Source organism: Nelumbo nucifera, chromosome 6 (genome assembly GCF_055504915.1).
Source record: "Nelumbo nucifera cultivar China Antique chromosome 6, China Antique-T2T, whole genome shotgun sequence".
Lineage (NCBI taxonomy): Eukaryota > Viridiplantae > Streptophyta > Magnoliopsida > Proteales > Nelumbonaceae > Nelumbo > Nelumbo nucifera.
The window spans coordinates 33421294-33441832 of record NC_142654.1 but is presented as its reverse complement, the minus strand read 5'-3'; the positions used below and the strand labels follow the sequence as shown (position 1 = coordinate 33441832).

Below are 20539 nucleotides of genomic sequence, written 5' to 3'. Positions count from 1 at the left end.
ACGCCCTACTAAGGACACTCATGTAATTATCCCTATTTTTTACAACAAAAGAATAAAAGAGATCATTGGAGGAAGAAAAGAGGTTTTGAACTACTCTCTCTTCTTCTTCCTTTCCTTCCATCTTCTTCCTCCATCACTTCTCTCACTTCAATCTCCTTCTTTTCTCCTGTTTCTTTTCTTTTAATTCAGATTCTTGCAGGTGTGATTTACAACTTGGTATCAGAGCAGGTTCTCACCTTCTTTTCTTTCTTCTCCCTTTGCCCATACATAATGTGTATGGAGAATTGATCAGCTGATTTGGGAGCAGATTATGTAGCCTAGTTGGGAGGGGTTTTGGAGAGATTTTGTGAATTTTTCATCCCCAATTGAAGCCCAAGGCAAGTTCTTGGAGTTTTTTCCCAAAAACCCTAGACAACTAGAGAAAACTAGTTACAGGTCCTAGAGACACTTTGAAGCTAGTGCTTAGGGATCAAAGGGTAGCCTTTTGGTTTTCATTAAGGGAAATTTGAGTTTGACAGGGTTCTAGAACCTCTAGTAGGAGCGATTGAACTTTCTCCTCTTCTTCCATTCGAGTAGGTCCTATGAAACTCTAGATTTGGTTGTTTGAAGAGTAGTTTTTTGCTTAGATAGCAAATCTAGCTTAGCTGAGACTTATTTTGATTACCATTTCACTCAATGGAGCAAACTAGAGAAGAAACCAAATATCCCACAGATTCCAGGTTTGGACATGGGGGGTCAACGGAGAATCTTTTTGAGGCAGTGGCCACTGTGAAGCTGGATGGGACCAATTATTTATCCTTGTCTCAACCTATTAAGATACATGTGTGTAGTAGAGAGAAATGGGGTTGCATCACCGAGAGCAAGAAGAAGCCGAGGGAGGATGACCCTACCTATGAGAGGAGGATGAAGGAGAACTACAAAGTAGTGGGTTGGTTAGTGAATTCTATGCAGCCACATATTAACTAGAACTACTTGTGGATGGAAACTGCAAAGGAGATATAGGATAGTGTCACAGAGACCTATTCCCAAAAATTGAATGTAACCCAGGCTTACAAATTGAAGAATGATGTGAATAATCTAAGATAGGGGGAGAAGCCCTTAGTCGTTTACTTCTCCATGCTAAAATCTCTTTGGCAGGAGATTGATTTGATGGAGACTGTGGACTCAACCCGGAGTATGATATTGTAAGACAGAATGTTTTGGCAAAGGATGAAGTGTCTTTATCTCAGGCTTATGCTATGGTGAGTAGTGAGGAGAGTAGGAGACAGGATCAATCTGTAGAGCAACAAATGGATCACTATGCTAATGTCAGGATGAAGCCGAAGGTCAGCACTGGAAAGAAAGATGTTGTTTGTGAATATTGCAATAAGCCTAAACATACTAAAGACACCTATGGAAGCTACATCTGGAGCTTATACCTGCCAGACTCAAGAATGCAAACAATGGAAAAAGGAATGAGAATGGGAAAGGTGGAAATGCAAATGAAGCCACCTCCTCACAGAGTGAGCAGGAAATAATTAGTCACCTAGAATCTACTGCAACAACACCTACTTCATCAAAGATAGTTCCCTCTTCATTTGCATATGCCCATTCAAGTATCCGTGCTACTGTGAATCATGTTTCTATCTCAGGTAATCGTAGGATCCCTTAGATAATTGATTCTAGTGCCCATAACCATATGACTATTGTGTACCATATAATTTCTACTTACCAGTTTTTATCTAGTCGAGAAAAAGTCTCCCTTGTTGATGGCTCTCTTGCTCTTATCTCTGGCAAAGGAAAAATCAGAGCTTCAGAACCCTCACCTTATCCTTAGTCCTTCATGTTCCTAAATTAAACACTAATTCACTTTCAATTAGTAATTTGACAAAATCTTTGAATTGCAATGTGACCTTTTTCCCTTCTTACTGTGTTTTTCAAGGCATGAACTCTTAAAAAAATGATTGGGAGTAGCCATGAGGCGAATAGGATATACTTGCTGGACATGCCTAGACAAAGTCAAGTATCACCTCCGAGAGCAGTTTTTGGTTCAAATGTGTCAGAGTTTTGTTTTTCTTTTTTGGAAAAGGTAAGGTAACTTTATTCAAAACAAAAGAACATACAAACAGAACTCAGACCCAGGAAGGCAGTCTAAGAACAACAAAGTTACAAGCTCCAACAGGAGTGAGACCGAAATAAGAAAAGGCAAATTCAGATTTCTGAACTCCTCAGTAACAGAGACCCAAGAGATCAGCTTGCCCATTGCTCTCTGCACTATATCTTCAGGACTTTTAACTCTATTACAGAAAATCCTATTGTTCCTTTGAGTCCAAATGGACCACAAAACTACTGCAGGGGTGGTCCTCCACACTAATTTTCCTTTCTTACTTGAGCCTTTTACTTTCCAGCAGCAGTGTAGCCCCTTGACCGACCTAGGCATAACCCAACTGATGTCCATGGATTTGAGAAAGTGCTCCCACACCTGAGAGATCGGACAGTGAAGACACAAATGATCTGTAGCTTCTGGAAGAAACCCACAAAGACTACAAGAAAGATCCATTATTTGAATGCCCCGCCTCTCAAGATTAGATCTGGAAAGGCATTTGTCAAGGGCCACTGTCCACACCAGAAAATTGCATCTTGATGGACTTGTAGGATTCCAAATTTGAGTAGCTAGGAAATCAGTGGGGCCCAAGCTGCACAATTTGGAAGCTAGGGATTTGATAGAAAATTCACCATCTGGGTTCCATTTACAACACCATTTGTCTTCCAAGAACAGGTCTATCTTCTGCTTCTGAAGAAGATCCATCGGCTCCATAATCTCTTCCAACTCCCAGTCAAATAGGATCCTCCTAAAAAGAGGGGTCCAAATAACGGAGTCTCCAGAAGAACAAAAACTCTCAGCAACTGAGGAATCTTGGTTAGAAGCACACTGGAAAAGGAGAGGAAAGGAATCAGCAAGTGGACCATCCAAGCACCAAGGGTCCTTCCAAAATTTAGTTCTATCCCCTTTACCAATCTTGACTGAAATCCCTTCCAAGAAAGTAGAGAAATTCTTCATGATGCCTTTCCAAAGGGAGTTGCCCCAACTTGGAGGAGGATCCCTAGATCTCCAGTTTCCCCAGTCCACCCCATATTTACCAGCTATAAGGGATCTCCACCAAGCATTCCTTACAAACGAAAACCTCCAAATCCACTTACTAAGGAGGGCTGAATTAAAGCTCTTCAACTTCCTTATTATGTTATGTCAGAGTCAATCATTAATATTATGTTATATCATTATCATTTGGGTCATATTTCTTTTTCTTCGTAGAGCCTTTTGTTTCCAGCTTTGTTTAAAGAAACTAAGTTGTCAAGTCTACATTGTGAGTCATGTGAGTTGTCAAAGCATTGTAGAAACTCTTATTCTGCAAATAATAAAAGATCTACAATTCCTTTTCATATTGTTCACTCTGATATGTGTGGGGGCCATACCATTTACCTTGCATGGGTGGTTATAAATATTTGATTTTGTTTATTGATGATTTTTCTCATTACACCTAGCTTTATATTAATGTTCCCATGCTAAAGTACCCAAACATGTAAAACAATTCCATAAATTAGTGCTTACCCAATTTGATACCTGCATCAAGATATTCCGATTAGATAATGCTAAGGAATATTTTGAGAGCGATCTTGTTTCATACTTTGAGAAGTGTGGGGTTATACATCAAAGTTCCTAACCTCGTACTCCATAACAGAATCGGGTAACAAAGAGAAAGAATCAACATGTTGTTGAAGTAGCCAGGAGCATCCTTTTTGCCTTCCATGTTCCAATGAGATTTTGGGGTGATGCAATGATAATAGCTACCTACCTTATTAACCGCATGCCTTTTCAAGTCTTGGGGTTCAAATCTCCCTTTGTTGTCTTGTTTCCTGAGAGTGAATTGTTTCCTATTCCCTTGTGTGTCTTTGGATGCATGCGTTATGTTCATGTCCCTAGCTCTCAGAGACATAAGTTTGAATCCAAGGCCGGGAAGTGCATTTTCTTAAGGTATGCCTCCACACAAAAAGGCTATTGCTATTAGATCCCACTAGTGGAACTTGTTTTGTCTCCATGTATGTTACCTTTGTAGAATCACTTCCATTTTATGGTCATTCTTTTGAGGGGGTGCATTCCGTTGAACTGTTTTCTTCACCACTTCCTCTGCCTTCTCCTGTTGATCCTAAGGTTGTCTCCTATGGTTCCTTCTGTTCTAATGGCAGAGCCTTCGTCTCCCAGTTCTACCATTCCTGCTCCTCCTACTACTACTACCAGTCCTCCAGTTTTCAATACCCACCCTATTGTTCAAAGGTGGTACCAGAAACAAAGGCTACGACGTGATCAAGTTGTTCCCTTATCTATAGTTGAGCCTCAGACACTCTCAACCCCTTAAGAGAGGACAAGTCCTTCATCGCATGCTCCAGAACCTCCCTTCCTAGAATTGAACCTACCTATTGTTGTGAGAAAAGGTAAGAGGAAATGTACAACACATTGTATTTCGAAACACCTATCATATAGCCTGTTATCCCCATCTTATTATTCTTTTTTAGCCTCCATTTCTTCTCAAGCCTATACGGCTATACCCAAGTCAGTTACAGAGGCCTTGTCTAAGCCATAATGGAGGGAGACTATGAGAACTGAAATAGAAGCACTTCATAAAAATCATACTTGGGATATTGTGGATTTGCCTCATGGGAAGGAACTAGTGGGATGCAAGTGCATGTTCACTATCAAGTATCATGCTAGTGGCACTATTGAGAGATATAAGGCTTGACAAGTAGCAAAGGGTTATACTTAGGTATATGGAGTTGACTATATGGAGACTTTCTCAGCAATTGCAAAAATGACCACAATGAGATTTGTGTTGTCCTTGGCAGTGAGTTATTACTGGCCCCTTTTTTATCAATAACAGAAAGCTTTATTAATGAATAATACTTGTGAAATTTAATTACAGAAAAGGGGAGTTAAACTATCTTAACTCCTCTTAACTCCCCAACAACAAAAGGACAAAGAAGAAACTAAAAATTAGTCCAAAACAAAGAATCCTTAGCCACCCCTTGCTTAGCTAACCCATCAGCCATTGAGTTAGCACTTCTCTTCACCCAGTTGTATTTCACATCTAAATCCTTGCTCAACCATTTAAATTTTTTCTTCTCATTGTTGTAGCTCAACAAACCATTGTTGTCTCCTTTCAACCACCTAATCACCACCTCCGAGTCCCCCTCAATAACTAAGCATCTGATGCTTAATTCTTGCTCTTTGGATTCCCTCAAGAACTGCTAGAATTTCAGCCCTAAGAGAGTCACCCTCTCCAATTGGCCCAAAGAACATGGCAATAATATACCCCTCCTCATTCCTGAACACACCCCCAATCCCAGAAGGCCCTGGATTCCTTAAGCTACATCCATCAAAATTCAATTTTATGAATCCAGCGGGAGGGGAGTACAAAAAGGTCTATAGGTCCTCTTACAAAGAACAATAGTAGCTACCTCTTCCCACTTTCTCAACAAGTCAGCCATAGAAAATTCAGAGAATATCTCCATTGATTTCAGCCAGTGAGCTACCCTTAATTGTATCAAGTATATTAGGTTTTCTGTGGTTCTTTCCTTGTCTGAAAAAATTTGTGAGTTTCTTTCTTCCCATATTGACCAGCACACTGCAGCCCTAATGCTTCTCCACATAACCTTCCCCCTTTTCTTAGGCCACCTAATGAACGAGGGAGAGAACAAGCATTGCACACTCACGGGGGGATTCCAAGTACACCCAAAAAGGAAAAACACCCACTCCAAAACAGTCATAGTAACTGGACAAGTAACCATAATGTGGTAACCCGTTTCCCCATCAGCTTTGCAAAGAATACACCTATTGGGAAGTAAACAACAATTGGGCCTCTTTCTTTGAAGCAAGTCATTTGTGTTAATTCTTTCCAGGAAAATTTCCCAACAAAAACTACCAACCCGAGGAGGAATGGGTTTGCTCCAAATCTCTTTAATAGGGAATGACAACCCAAGAGGAATAGTAAGTTAAACTAATGTCTCAAAAAACAAAGCACAGAAGAATGAGCCAAAGGAGGAAGGGGTCCAGATTCTAGTGTCTTACTTACTGGGGTTCAAGAAAACATTTTCAAGGATGGCTAGCAAAGATGAAATACACCCCAAATTTGTATCCCTAATTGCCCTTCTTAGGCCCAGATTCCACCCAAAACCAAAAGAAGAATCAGAAGAAACTAAGAAAGAGGAGATGAGTTCATTTTTCAAACCTGACAAAGCAAACAAGGAGGGAAATTGGTCTCTCAGGGGTAGGTCCCCAACCCAAATTTGCTCCCAGAATTTTATTCAATTACCAAAGTATTACTAGCCCTTATTATCAATTTGATGTAAAAAATGCTTTCTGAAATGGATGCTTGACTAAAGAGGCTTATATGTCACTTCCACCGGATATGTATGGTAAGGAAATGCAGGGCAAGGTATGCAAGTTGAAGAAACCTCTTTATGGCCTCAAGCAATCCCCACGAGCTTGGTTTGATAGATTCAAAACTGCACTTGTTGAGTTTGGCTATACATAGACACAGTCTGACCATACCTTGTTTGTGAAGAGGAGAGGCACTCATGTTACCTTACTCATTGTTTAGGTTGATGATATTATCGTTACAAGGAGTGATATAGAGGAAGTACAGGCACTCAAGACAATCCTTAAATCAGAATTTGAAATTAAGGGTTTAGGAGAATTAAGATATTTCATGGGAATCAAAGTTGCTAGGTCTAAAGATGGCATCTTCATCTCCCTACGTATGTGTTAGATCTTCTCACGGAGATTGGGTAACTTGGTGCCAAACCTCTTTCTACACCTATTGATTCTAACCATAAATTCTCAGTTGATGTTGGTGAACTTTTGGCAGACAGGGGAGTGTTCCAGAGACTTTTAGGGAAGTTTCTATACCTTTGCATAACACGACCAGATATCTCATATGTTGTTAGTGTGATCAGTCAATTTGTGCACTGCCCTAGAGACACATATATGGTTGCTGTCTACCGTAGAACGAGTTTTGTGTTACTTGAAGGGAACTCCAAAAAAGGGTATCCTCTTCTCTATGCATGGACACATGAAGCTAGAGGCTTAAACAAATGTCAATTGGGTTAGTAGTATTGATGATATGAGATCTACATCGGATTAATGTGCCTTGGTTGCAAGGAACATTGTCTCCTAGAGGAATAAGAAACAGTCAGCAGTAGTCAAGTCTTCGGCTGAGGCAAAGTACAGGGCAATGGCACATGGAGTTTCAGAGTTGTTATGGCTCAGCTCACTTCTAGAGGAGATGGGTATTATACATGATAAGCTATAATCAACATAGTTCACAACCCAGTTCAGCATGACAAGACAAAACATATTGAAGTTGATCAGCATTTTATAAGAGAAAGGGTAGCTTCAAGATAAGTTTGCCTTCCTTTCATTGCCTCAGAGCAACAGTTAGCAGATATTCTAACCAAGGATGTCCCCAAGACAAAATTTACAACCTTGTGTAAGCAAGCTGGGCAAGATTGATATCCATGCTCAGCTTGAGGGGAAGTATAGAGATAATGGGCCGAATGGGCCTTAGTTTCTTTTTTTTAAGTTATGTTTATGACTTGTGTTAGTAGGTAGTGGGCCTTAGTTATGGGCATGGTTTCTCTTTTTTTATTGTTGTCTTTAGTGATGGACGCCCTACTAAGGGCATTCATGTAATTGTCCTTATTTTTTACAACAAAGGAATAACAGAGATCATTGGGGGCATAAGAGAGGTTTTGAACTACTCTCTCTTCTTCTTCCTTTTCTTCCATCTTCCTCCATCACTACTCTCTCTTCAATCTCCTTTTCTCCTGTTTCTTTTCTTTTAATTCAGATTACTGCAGGTGTGATTTACAACTGTTATCTTGACCTGCTAGTCATGAGAAGCTTAGTATTATGTTACCACCATGATCTCTCACACCTCCCATCCCAAATGGCCCCAGATTTCCAAGGCAATAGCCATTAAAGTTGAATTTAACCATCCCTGTTTCTGAAAGGCTCCACTCCAGCATCCTTTTTTGTTTACTCGTTTGAAAACCACTTATAATCCACCATTTGCTTAGAATATCATCTAAGCTCACCCCTTTGAACTCTTCTATGACCAAAGCCAATAAACAACCTCTATCATTCTTATGTTTCTCCTCAAATTCTTACGTTTCTTTTTTTTTTTTGAAAGGTAAGGTAAATTTATTAAAATTAACTCAAAAAAAGTACGGAACAGAACCTGCCCACAAACAGGCAGGTCTGAAAGACTCCCACTACAGACACCAGATTGATTGAGTTCTCAATAGATGAGTTACATTTGACTTTCTGAATTCAGGAGTGACTGAGATCCAAGAAATCAGTTTACCAACAGCCAGCTGAACTATAGCCTCTGCCCCTCTCACCTTTTGATTAAAAATTCTGTTGTTTTTCTGACCAAATGGCCCAAATCACAGCTGCAGGAATTGTGGTCCATACCACTTTCCCTCTTTTCTTCAAAATGCTGATTTTCCAACAGCAAAGTAACTCCTTAGTTGATTTAGGCATGACCCAACAAATCCCCACCGTCTTCAAGAAATGATGCCACACCTGAGCAGCAAACGGGCAATGGATGCATAAATGATCTGTAGTTTCCAGATGGTCATCACAAAGGACACAAGACTTATCCTGAATCTGCAGCCCTCTTCTTTCAAGATTGGTGCGGGACAGACATTTGTCCAAAGCCATAGTCCAAATAAGAAAATTAACTGTAGAAGGACAGATAGGATTCCAAATCTGTTTTGCAAGAAAACCTTCCACGCCACTCTGCTACCAAGCCAATTAGCCATTGTTTTGACTGAAAAAACACCATCCTTGGACCAATTCCAAATCCACTGGTCATCTTGATTATGGTCAAAGATTTGAGCCTGTAGAGTTTCCAACAGATTTGAAGCTTCTTGTATTTCCCAGTCAAAAAGACCTCTTCTGAACTGAGGAGCCCAAATCACTTCATTACCCAAAACTGAGTAAGAATCAGCAACCGAGACATCCTGGTTGGAGGCACACTGGAATATACGAGGGAATTCTTCTGCCAAGGAGTGATTGCAACACCAATGATCTTTCCAAAATTTAATTCTTTCACACCACAACCCCCACAAAACTCCCTCTTGCACACATTGCCAAAGAATCTTTTGCTTTCAAGTGCAGTTACCCATTATATCTGTCTTGAATAGATCCAACACTTCAGATGGTGGCTCCCTCACCCAACCAAAGAACAACAATGTTGTCAAAGTCTATAAGCTTGGGAGCAATGTAACAATATATGGTCAGTGCTCTCCCCATTCTTCAAGCATAGGACACACACAAGAGGGGAGAGAAACCAATATTTCCACCTCGTTTGGAGTCATTCAAAGGTGCTAATGATTTGTTTAGCAGCCTCCCAGCAGAAAACCTTGACTTTAGGGGGAATTGGTTCTTGCCACAACTTTTTAACCAGAAAAGAATGATACTCTTGCAAGGGATAAAAAGTTTTGAAAAAAAAGCACAAGTAAAGATACCCTAGGGAATGGGAGCCCACACTCTCATCAACACCCATAGGACAAAGGTTAACCTCTTTAAGAATGTCAAGCAAAGGAATCAGCTCAGAGGTTTCAGAATGGGGAAACCTCATTCTGGGAAGGTTGTAGACTCCACCTCATTCCCTTCTAAGGTTCCCATCTCAGCAATTGTTTTACTTCTGGAGTTGGAAAGGTTGTAGACTCTGGGAAGGATTGACAAAATGGGGAATTTCCCCACCAAGTATCCTCCCAAAACTTCACACATTGTCCTGGGATAACATCAATATCTAATATGTTGCAAGGAAGTAATGCTTTTAATTACTCGACTCTAAGTCCCACCCATTTGGGTGTAACCCATAAATGCTTTTAATTACTAAATGCCACATGCCTTCCTTTCAATAGGAAACCTCCAAAGCCATTTAACCAATAAAGCCATATTCCTCTCCTTATCTTTCCAATCCCAAGTCCTCCATTTCTCTGGAATTGTGCACCTCCACCCATTTCAAGAGATGATTACTATTATTAACGGTATGCAATATTCAATCCAACCTGAATCCAATGGATAAGATTTTTTTCAAATCTGAATAGTAATGGATCAAATTTAGGTCTAATTACATCTGATTTGAATATGATCCATTGGCAACCCCAACACCAATAGGTATTGGTGACTCAATACAGGCTGAATCTCTAGCCCTACTTCAAGGTCTAAAGATGGCTGAGCAGATAGGAACAACAGACTTAGAAATAGGAGACTCACTACTGCTCATTTCTTGGGCTAAAAACATCACATCAGTACCTTGGAAGCTCAAATTTATCTTAAGAGAAATTGACATACTTGCAAGGAGGATCAACTCTCAGTTTGGTTGGGTCAAACGGAATGCAAATGGGATGGCAGATACCCTAGCAAAACAAGGGGCAAATAGATCTTCATTGTACTGGGCAGAATTGTAGCTGATTGCAAGTGGTTTCAGATTAGATTAATGCTACTCTGCAACCTTTAACTATTGTAACTGATTTTCTCTGTTATCAAATAAAAAATTTCTTGCTGATCAAAAAAAAAAAGAAGGTTTTACAGAGATTAGGGCAGACAAACATGGTTTGTTGTTCATCATAACAGGGGGGGCTGGAGAATGAGAAGAGAAGGTTATTTCTAAAACCTTGCTTAGCTGGTGCAGTGAACATTACAAGATCAATGGAGGAGATTAAACTTTGGGCCATCCGGAGATGGAAGTTGAAGTGGGGATTGAGGATTCAAAGACTGCCAGACTCCAAACTGCTCTTCATTTTCGCAAGTGAGGCAGAAGCCAGGAAGAAGTGGCGCATGGAAGACAGGAATATCGATGGGGAGTTGCTACACCCGGCTCCTTGGGACATGGGGAAGTTATTTTGGAACACAGGGGTGAGCAAAGCCTTCTGGGTTAGAGTTTTGGACTCCCAATCCACCTTTGAAGTAACAAATTAGTGGAGAAAATTGGATATTTGTGTGGTGGTTACCTAGAGATGAATGATTCCAGCCAAGCTAAAGAAACAGTAGAGTGGATTAGGATCATAGTAAAATGGCAAGGTTACCCTCCGACTACCATTAGAGTAAAGGACAGGGATTCACTGACAGAAGTAAGAGTCTGGCCAGAGATCCTACCTAAGCATGCTAAGAGTCAGACAACCTGGATCAGTACCAGTTGAACAAGAGTGGAATTACAGAGTCTTGGCGGGATCAGATATTTCTGCAGAAGAGGGGAGAAGATTAAAGGGGAAGGAGGTCTGCATGGAGGAGGAAGTAGGGTGGATGGCCACTGTCGGATAGGGGTGTCAATGGACCGGTTTTGGGTTGGGCTCCATACAAATCAAAATCAATTTAGACAGATTGGATGGACCAATAAGACACATTGAATTGGACGAGTCCAGACTTAATGGTCCAAAGGATTTATTGATTGGATTGGACCTGGTCCATCTGTAATGGATTTATATCGGATTGGGTTAGATTGAACCAATACCCGGTCCATTAGTAGAAGATAAGAACACGGGTGTCAATGGACCAGGTTTGGATTGGAACAAATCTAAATTAAAGCCAGTTACAAATTGGACTGTCCAAACACTGAATTGGACCAATCCAAAATGGTCTATTCATTGGATTGGATTGGACCTGGTCCATTTGTAATGGTCTCATATTGAATTGGACCAAAACCGGTCCAATTGACACCCCTACTGTCGGAGGAGGAGGTACAACAGATAAGTTCAAAGAGGCACATTTGAGAAACTCGACATGGCAGTACCTGGTAGAGGGAGACTGACAAAGATGGAGAAACTGTCTATGTCTTCTGTTGAACTGAGCCACATGGACAGCAGGATGAGCAGAAAGTCTTCTGGTGGTTTTCAAATTTCAAATGAAGACCGCCTTGAAGAAAGGGTGGCAGATTGATGTATAGAGATATTAGCTGGAATGGGGGTAGGCCAGGGAGTTAGGGACAATCCTACAGAGGGTAGAGAGTTGGACCGGAAGGTATCCATTACACCAACTAAACAGTTAGATCAAACAAGTGAAGAGGGACAAATCAAAGAAGGTTCAGGTGAGGGAAGTAGAAGGACTAAAGCAGTAATACTTTGGACTGTTTGGGAGGAAAGAAATGATAGAATATTTGAAGGAAAAGAAAAATGTAAGGAAGCTTTAGTCGAAACAATAACATTGAGGGTGGCACATTGGGTAAAAAGCTTGAAGTTGTTCTCAGCTTTTAAGGTCGAAGACTTTTTTAGGGTTTGGGGACTTATTGCTGCCTCTTCATCTACGAGACAACAGTTTTTTGAGGCATGGTATCCTCCAACAGATGGTTGGAAGAAGCTGAACTTCGATGGGAGTTGTGTGGGTAATCCAGACCCTTCAGGCATTGGGGGCCATTAGAGATGAAAATAGAAACATTATTGCTCTGTACTCCGGTCCTGTGGAGCAGGGTGATGTGGCAAGGGCAGAGTTTCTAGATGCAGCATATGGGGTTGAGAAGGCTAAAGAGTTGGGTATTAATAGACTGATCATCGAGGGAGACTCAAAAACTGTGATAAAATGATTGCAGAAAGGGGAAGGGGTGACATGGCAGTTGAAGAATGATGTCCGAAGACTTAAATGGATGTCAAGGAACATGTCAATCCAGGTGGGATGGGTTAGGAGATCTGCCAACAGTTTGGAAGATAGTTTAGCAAAGCAAGGGGCTCAAAGAACACATATGTTTTGGGCACATTTGTAATTCTGTCCCAGGTCAGCTTACTAAAGCTGATTTCTTTCACAACTTCTTGTTGTAGCCTAAAGTTTTCTAATTAGTGAAATCTTTTCAGAGTTATTGATAAAAAAAAAGGAAGTAACAGGAAATCAAGCCCTACCATTTTGGAGGTGGACCACACCACTTCAAATGGGTCTTCTGAACCATCTAAAGTGCTAGTTAGCCCAACTAGTGTTTTAAAAGCGAAAGGCACAAAAAAAAAAGTGCAAGGGCCAAGGTATGTGCCTTTTTTAAGTAAGGCACAAAAAAGCAAAAAAAAAGAAAAATCTAAAAAAAAATCAAAAAAGTGCCAAAAGAGACAAAAAAAATGCAAATTATTAAAATATTAAACACATTCTTAATTAAAAATATAAACTTAAATTTTAAAATGAATGCTTTCAAAAACTATTATCTCAAATTAAAATACATAAACATAACACGTAAAACATATTTAAAATAAAGATTTAAACATAAAATCAAGACAGGGTGTGAGATCGTAAGAGGTTCCTCCGAAGGTGTCTAGTTCTTCAGCTTTCTAGTGGCACCCCTTTCAACAAAGAGGTCGAAACCTAGTCTTTCTTGCATTGGAGGAATCTACAGAAGTCGACAGTGAGAATGTTGGAAGGGAATAAATGGCTCATCGCCTTTGCATTTGAGGAAGAAGCTAGTGGGGCCCTCTTTTCCAATGTGTCTTCGCTCAACGGCCTGCAAGTTTTGCTATCATGTTTGTCCCATCTAGGTTGTTTAGAGAGGCAAGTGAATGGCTTTGGAAGATGGTGGATTCTCGGTGTTCCTCTTTCAACCTAGTGCCCCGTGGTGTTCAAGGAGATTGGAAATGCAATAGGAAGCTTTATTGCAGCATATTTGAGCAATACGGCGTGGAGAAACCTCGAAGCCCTTCGTCTGCTGGTCTAGAGTAGGGTAGTGAAAGATATCCCTAAACCCTTAGAGCTAGTGGGGGCATTAGATATCTCCTGCTTATCACAGTAGATGACATTGAAACTCAGTTTGAACAAAGAAACACAAGGTTTCCTGTTCAGTGATCGGGTTCTCAATCTCTTTTTACTCCGTCATTACCCGCAAAGCTCAACAAGATATCGGTTTTCACTCCTGGGGGCGGTGGTGTTCTATCTTCAGGAGGTGGCCTTCCCATCCCTTCTGCCACTGTAAAACGCCAAAGAAAAAAAAGGAAAAAGTCGAGGCGAAAGGCATCATAGCCTCACAGGTGAAGGGAAGGGGAGCGGAATTGCAAAGAGTGACGGTGAAAGAGGGGGTTGGAAAGACTAGTGTTCATAGTCACAAGAGCTGGAGGGTGGGGAGCGTTTGGGTTTCCCGTCGCCGCCGAAAGAAAATGCCCTAGGTGTCACGTCGGTGGGTGCTATTTCTCCAGAGCCGCTGGTTGCAGCAGCCACCCCTGTTCCCAGCGAGTCGCAGGAGGCAGGAGTTTCAATTTTCAATCAGAAGTTAATTTTTTTCACAAACTGGGGTTTTTTTAGTTTCAACTTCAAATTTTTCCCCTGTGATAGTTCGCCCCGACCTCTTTGGGTAAAACCGGTTTCGTGTTGCACCCTGTCCAGAAGCTACAAAATGGGCTTAGGCACACCAAGTCCTATTAAGAAGTCGTGCTCTGTTGAAACTTCCAACGCCCTGGTCCCCTTATCTTCAATTTGGCAATGTTTTGATTCCCTCAAAGGTTCTCCGACTGGCAGTCCTCCACTCATATGTGGAAGCTCTGAGGCTCCTAGCATTGAGTCTTCTGGTATGCAGTCAGTAAGTCAGCAAGCCGAAGTGTCGATGAGCTAAGCCCAATTGGTGAAGAGGGGAGGGGTTTTCCTTGCAAGACGTTTGAGGAGGGTATTCAGGTTAGCAGCACAAGCCAGGCAGACAAGGCTTTAAGCTTTGGTAAGTCCCTTGGAGTTTCTTATCCAACGAACCAAGAATCGATTGGGATTGGTTTAATGCTAAGTTTACTAACAAGGCCAAGTCGGACAGTTCTCGGGATGTTCCTAGTACTTTGTCGGACTTTGAATCAAAAACTGACTTCTCTTGGTCGGACCATTCTTCTAATCCAGCGGGTTTCCCCTTTGGAAGCAAGAAATCCAAACTTCTAGCTGATTTTTATGATGTGAAATTGGTGGGCCCCCCTTCCCATGGGGTCCGAGGCTCTAGAGGGAGGGTTAGAAGAGGCAAAGGCTGGAATATTGTGAATAAGTAGGGGGTCTTTTGCAAATTTCCATTTTGGTGGTCGTGATTCTTAGCTGTGGTGAGTTGTGAGTTGGGTGGTTTGTTTTAGTTGTTCGAAAGGAGGTTTGGTGTGCTCTGTTTGTGGCTTTTCTTCAGCTTTTGTTTCCTTTTGTTGGCCGGTAGGGGAGTTTGTCAACTTTTAACTGTGTACTGCCTTTTCGTGTACTTCTTGTACACCTTTCATTAATAAATTTTTTACCTTACTCTTTTCAAGAAAAAAAGAATCACTAGCCAAATCTAGTGCAGAGATTGAATATAGGGCTATGGCACATAGTGTGGCAAAAATTTTGTGGCTCAAGAATTTTCTAATGGAATTGGGAATTGAAGTTCCTAGGCTGATGCCAGTGTATTATAACAGCAAGGCAGCAATTAATATAGCTCATAATCCCATAATGCATGACAGAAAAAAGCATATCAAAATAAACAAACACTTCATCCATGAGAATCTTGAAACTAGTGAAGTCTGCATTCCCTATGTGAACTCCATTGATCAATTGGGTGATATCTTCACCAAGGGTGTTATAAGTACTCAGCAATGTTAACATTTGTATCAAATTGGGAATGATAGACATATACAACCCAACTTGAGAAGAGTGTTGTTAGAGCTGTTAGAATGTTATTTATTCTATTAAGTTGTAACTAAGGGCACTATTGTAATTTTCTCTTTATTTCTTAACGCCCTAGTATATAAGTCAGTATGGGCATCGCCACTAACATCTTCTGCCAAAATATTCTTTCTCTTCTGCTACATTATTCTCCTCTCTTCTCCCTCCTACAAACTAGAATTCAGTTAATATTACATTGCCAAGTCAGCTTCTATCTTTGGGCACTTATTTTTCCTTCCCAAGATAATTGGAGTTAAACAGTGCTTCCTAGTTCCTTGTCCAAAAAGAAATATGGCACCACTTGACCAGGCAGTTAATCAATTCCATTAGTCAATATTAAATACCTAACCAATTTTCTTAACAAATAATATCTCAGGCATACCTTGGGTTTTTCTTCTCCTTTTTGTGATTTTAAGAATTCATCCTTCGAGATGCGTACTCCTGCAGTGAAAAAATTCAAATGGTAGCTTGCATATGGTTAGCATAAAACCTGAGATACATAGATTTTGACACTTTGCATGAACTGGCAATGAACTGTTATGAGAAGTTAAGAGAGTATATAGAAGAAATTTTCTCTGACCTTTTACTTTATCACGATACACGGGTTCTGCACCTTTTCCACTGATGGAAGGATCAATCTCTTTGAACCTACATATATTTATTTAAACAATCACTTCTCCAAATAAAATAAAAAAAAGAGCAACAGATGGAATGTTTGTCGTCCATGCATCAGTCATCTTAAGAACAACCAATTCAACTTTACTAGAGAAAGGGGGGCAAAATAATAACTTCACTTAAACAGGAACAACTCTCTTTCCTAATTTTGGAGAGCACCAAATACCTAATACATGAACAAGGAGTATAGTTGCTCATTCAAGTAGTTAAATTGTCTGACTACTGTTGCTCTCCATTCTTCATGAATATTTGAGCTTATGGTGATAGAAGTAATCCTGTTTGGCCAAACTAGTTCATGAAAATATAGATAGTCTATTAGACAAGTCCTGTTCTGTTAGTAGCTATGAACACCCCGTCCTGCTGGGCAAGGAGATTCCCTTGGTTTTACCTTTTTTTATTTATTAAACAAAATTTAAAACCTACTTCAACATTCGAAACAACAAGAAGTTTGTTCAACAAAGATAACCCCCCCCCCCCCCCAACATAGACACATGGATTATGGCAACATGAAAAAAAAAACAAAAGATGAGAAGAATAGAAATAAACAGAATGAGAGCAGAGAGAGCATAAACAGCAGCGCTCATCCGTTGCTTGTTTTCATCGCTGCCTAGTTTGTTAGCGGGAGATTTACCTCGCCAAGTCCTCCTGCACTTTGGCAACCTCTTCTTTAAATGCTTCGCGACTAACCAAACCAGACCTCCGCCCTGCTTTCACAGGGGATAAATCTTTCCGGCTTTTCCTTGAGGGTGAAAGGTCTACAGAAGCATCAGCTTCAATTGTTTGGGAATAAACTCCTTGAGAGAGGTCAGGTAATTCAGCCCTCTCAGAACCCTTCTTGCTTCTCCTTGGAGGAGAAAGATTTCCCACCAATGAAACTCGGGGTGCACCCTTATCTGGTGAACCAAGATGAGTACGCAGAGGGGGAGATAAATCAGATGAACCAATCCTCTCCAAATTCTTCCTCCCAGTATCCTTCCTGTTTCTCCTTGGGGGAGAAAGATAGGGCGAATCAGTCCTCTCCGAATTCTTCCTTTGAAATTCCGTCAGTGTTTGAGAACGGGAGCGCCGAGGTGGGGACAAGTCATGGTCTGGGTTTACGGAGTTCGATGCCTTTGGTTCATTCTCAGGTGATGGTGTTTGATAACGCTGCTGTCGCCGCCGTGGTGGGGACAAATCAGAAGCTTCATTGCCATGATATGTACGCTTCCTTTCAGGTTCCGGGGAAGGGGTATCATACCGAGCCCGTCGCTGCTGTTTCAGCGGCGACAAATCAGGAGCTTCATTACCAGAACGTGTATGCTTCCGTTCAGGTCCCGGGGAAGGGATATCATACCGAGCCCGTCGCTGCCGTGGCGGTGACAAATCAGGAGCTTCATTACCGGAACGTGTACGCTTCCGTTCAGGTTCCGGGGAAGGGGTATCATACCGAGCTCGTCGCCGCCGTGGTGGTGACAAATCAGGAGCTTCACTACCAGAACCTGTGTGCTTGAGTTTAGGTTCAGGCGAAGGTGTGTCATACCGAACCCGCCGCTGTCGTGGTGGTGACAAATCAGGAGCTTCATGACCAGAACTTGTGCCGTTCAATTCAGGTGAAGGTGAAGGTGTATCACACCGTGCCCTTCGTTGGCGAGGAGGGGAAATATCAGAATCTTGCTGAGTGGGTTTTGCTTGTTTAGGTGCATCAGAAATCGATACCCAGCCACTTCCATCCTCAGAAATGGCATGGTAGGGACGCTGAGATCGAATTTGCTCGAGTCTCTTCAGGCGCTTGACTTCAATGTCTTCATCAATTTGGGGTTTTTCTTCATCTGTAAAAGATGCTAATAAGAAATTGGTAATTCAATTCTTCAACAAATATTCTGCTTTCTCCTTTTGAGGGTTTTGATTTCTTTACCTGCAGAATCATCCTCACTTTTCTCATCATCAAGTTGTACTGGTTTTTGCCAGACCGGATCTTCATCCACAACAAGAACACCCACTGCATTCGTTTTTGCTTTCACCTTTTTCTTCTTCTTCTTCTTTTTCTTCTCGTCTTCATTATCATTTGTGTACCTCTTCAGGTATTCTTTGAGAGATGCTGATGCTGAAGCAGAAGCTGCCATGGTGGCCTCTTGTTCAAGACCTTCCTAGTTTATGGACCTGGAAAGGAAACAGTAAGTAGTTTGACGAAAGAAAATACAAGAGTTAGACTAGTAAGAACAATTTCGGAAAATAAACCTGAACCCTCTTCTGTTGTGGCCTTTCAGACCCAAATTAAACTAGTAAAATAGATGTAAATCCTCTATCTGATGATTCAATTATGTCATTGCCATCCAAGTTTGAGCTCCCATAAATCGGGAATAGACTACAGTACAATTTGTACCAGACTGAAACACAAGCTTGTAAAATTTTTCTAATTTCTCATGGAAGACAAGGAACAACCTTCAACAATTATTGCGAATTACAAACCAGAAGGAAATTATCTTAATTCTAAAACAATTTGCTAACTTATCCTTCCTCAATGGTAGATGGATCAATGGCTAAGAGAGTAGGGTTACAGAACCCTTTTTCAGTTTATCATAATTAAACGACCAAACTTGAGAAGGGATGTGAAACCTTCGCGTGAAAAAAAGAAAAACACAGAACAGTAGGAGGGAATCGAAACTCACCGGAGATCAGTTGATTCACTTCTTGTTTGGGCAATTGAGCGGAAATGATTCCGGAATTGAGCAAGGACCAGACGTCTCTTTTAGCGAAAAAGGAAATGTTTAAAAAAGTGAAAATTCCTGATTAGTAGTCTTCCTTTGTGTCTAATGCCACTATAGTCCCCGAATTTTAAAATGCAACAATTCAATAATTGAACTTTAAAAATGTACCATTAATCATTAACCAGCAGTTAATATGTTGTTAAGCGATATTTGAAAAGGAAAATTGACGGTCCCAAATCCTTGTTTTTTTTCATTTAAGAAAGTTGAAGTTACATTTGAGTGGATATTCTAGTGACCTTAACTTTCTTAAATAGAAGAGGTAAGGATTTGGGATTATAATTTTTTTTGTCAATGTTTAGATAATTGATAAGGAAAATTAGATAATACTCAAAGGGCATTTGTGTCTTTTTAAAATGTCCTTAATGGCCGATTAATAGTTAGTTAACGGTAGATACTAGATTGTCACGCTTTGAAAGTTTGAGTACTGAATTGTTGCATTTTAAAGTTTGGGGACCAACATGACACTAGACCCAAAGTACAAGGTATTAATCGAGAGTTTTCCCCAAAAATGAGACAAACCCAGTCGTCGCAAGTCTTCCAAAAGAGTTATTTCGGTTCATTCCCCTGCTATTTTGTTCGTAAAAACGAAACATTAAGGCTCCAACCAATCAGCCTGAGTTCAGAGCACTCCTTACACCGACATGAAAGCATGTATCGCCACAAATGTTTTCAAGCCAGTTGGTCGAACCATTTGAACCGTCACCCGGCCAGGATTCCAAACCTAGTTCAGTCAATACCCGTTAGACCGTCAAAAACCATTGAACTTGGCTAGTTCAACCCAGTGATTGGGTCACGGGTTGCACACCCAATGCATACAAAACTTTCGGAGGTAGTAACTTTGCTCTCCGGTGTCTGATTAAGGTATTTTTTATTTTGGGCAACTTTTCGAGATCATGTGCCCTAGGAAGTCGTAGGTGCCTTGCCCCGCTATTTTTGCGAAAAAGAAAGAAAAAAACTTTTTTGGTCTCAAATTGCAATTGTTAATATTTTTATAAATAAAAAAAATTAAAAACTAAATTAAAAAACACATATAAAATATAAAATAATACACATAACATATCTAAGACATATTTATACATTATTTATTGCTAAAAATATATATTTATACATATATATATATATAGACGCACACACATATATATACTTAGTACATATTTATGCTGACATGGCATGATCTGAACTGTTCGACCCGGCTAATTGAACCAATGACCCACGACCCAAAGGCAAAAACAAGTTGGCCTCCGAATCGGTTTTTAAAACTTTAACCGTTGCATAACAAGAACATCTCCCCGTACTACTATGTTATAATTCATGGGAGATATTCCCAATACACAATGGAATCTACTCCTTACACCAACCTCACATCTACATCCCACCGTATGTTGTGAATATCTCTCATGAATAATAACATGCAAGGACGGAAGATGATTTTGAGCGGCTGAAACATGATGTGAGG

General features: G+C 40.6%; 1 protein-coding gene across 3 annotated transcripts in view; it reads right to left on the bottom strand.

Moving 5' to 3' along the window:
* Nucleotides 1-19116, bottom strand: part of LOC104606423 (pre-mRNA-splicing factor of RES complex protein) — a 41483-nt gene extending 22367 nt beyond the window's left edge. Inside the window, exons 1-5 of one of the 3 annotated variants that reach the window (XM_010271605.2) lie at nucleotides 18985-19116; nucleotides 18231-18475; nucleotides 16968-18144; nucleotides 16242-16309; nucleotides 16044-16102 (exon numbers count right to left, since the gene is read on the bottom strand). In XM_010271605.2, the coding sequence (XP_010269907.1) occupies nucleotides 16044-16102; nucleotides 16242-16309; nucleotides 16968-18144; nucleotides 18231-18438 (1512 nt within the window). In that variant the 5' untranslated portion in view covers nucleotides 18439-18475; nucleotides 18985-19116. Of the gene's footprint in view, nucleotides 1-16043; nucleotides 16103-16241; nucleotides 16310-16967; nucleotides 18145-18230; nucleotides 18476-18553 lie in introns of all 3 variants that reach the window. The other 2 variants (XM_010271606.3, XM_088889582.1) reach the window with 2 other exon arrangements.
* Between the last annotated feature and the right edge of the window lie 1423 nt (nucleotides 19117-20539).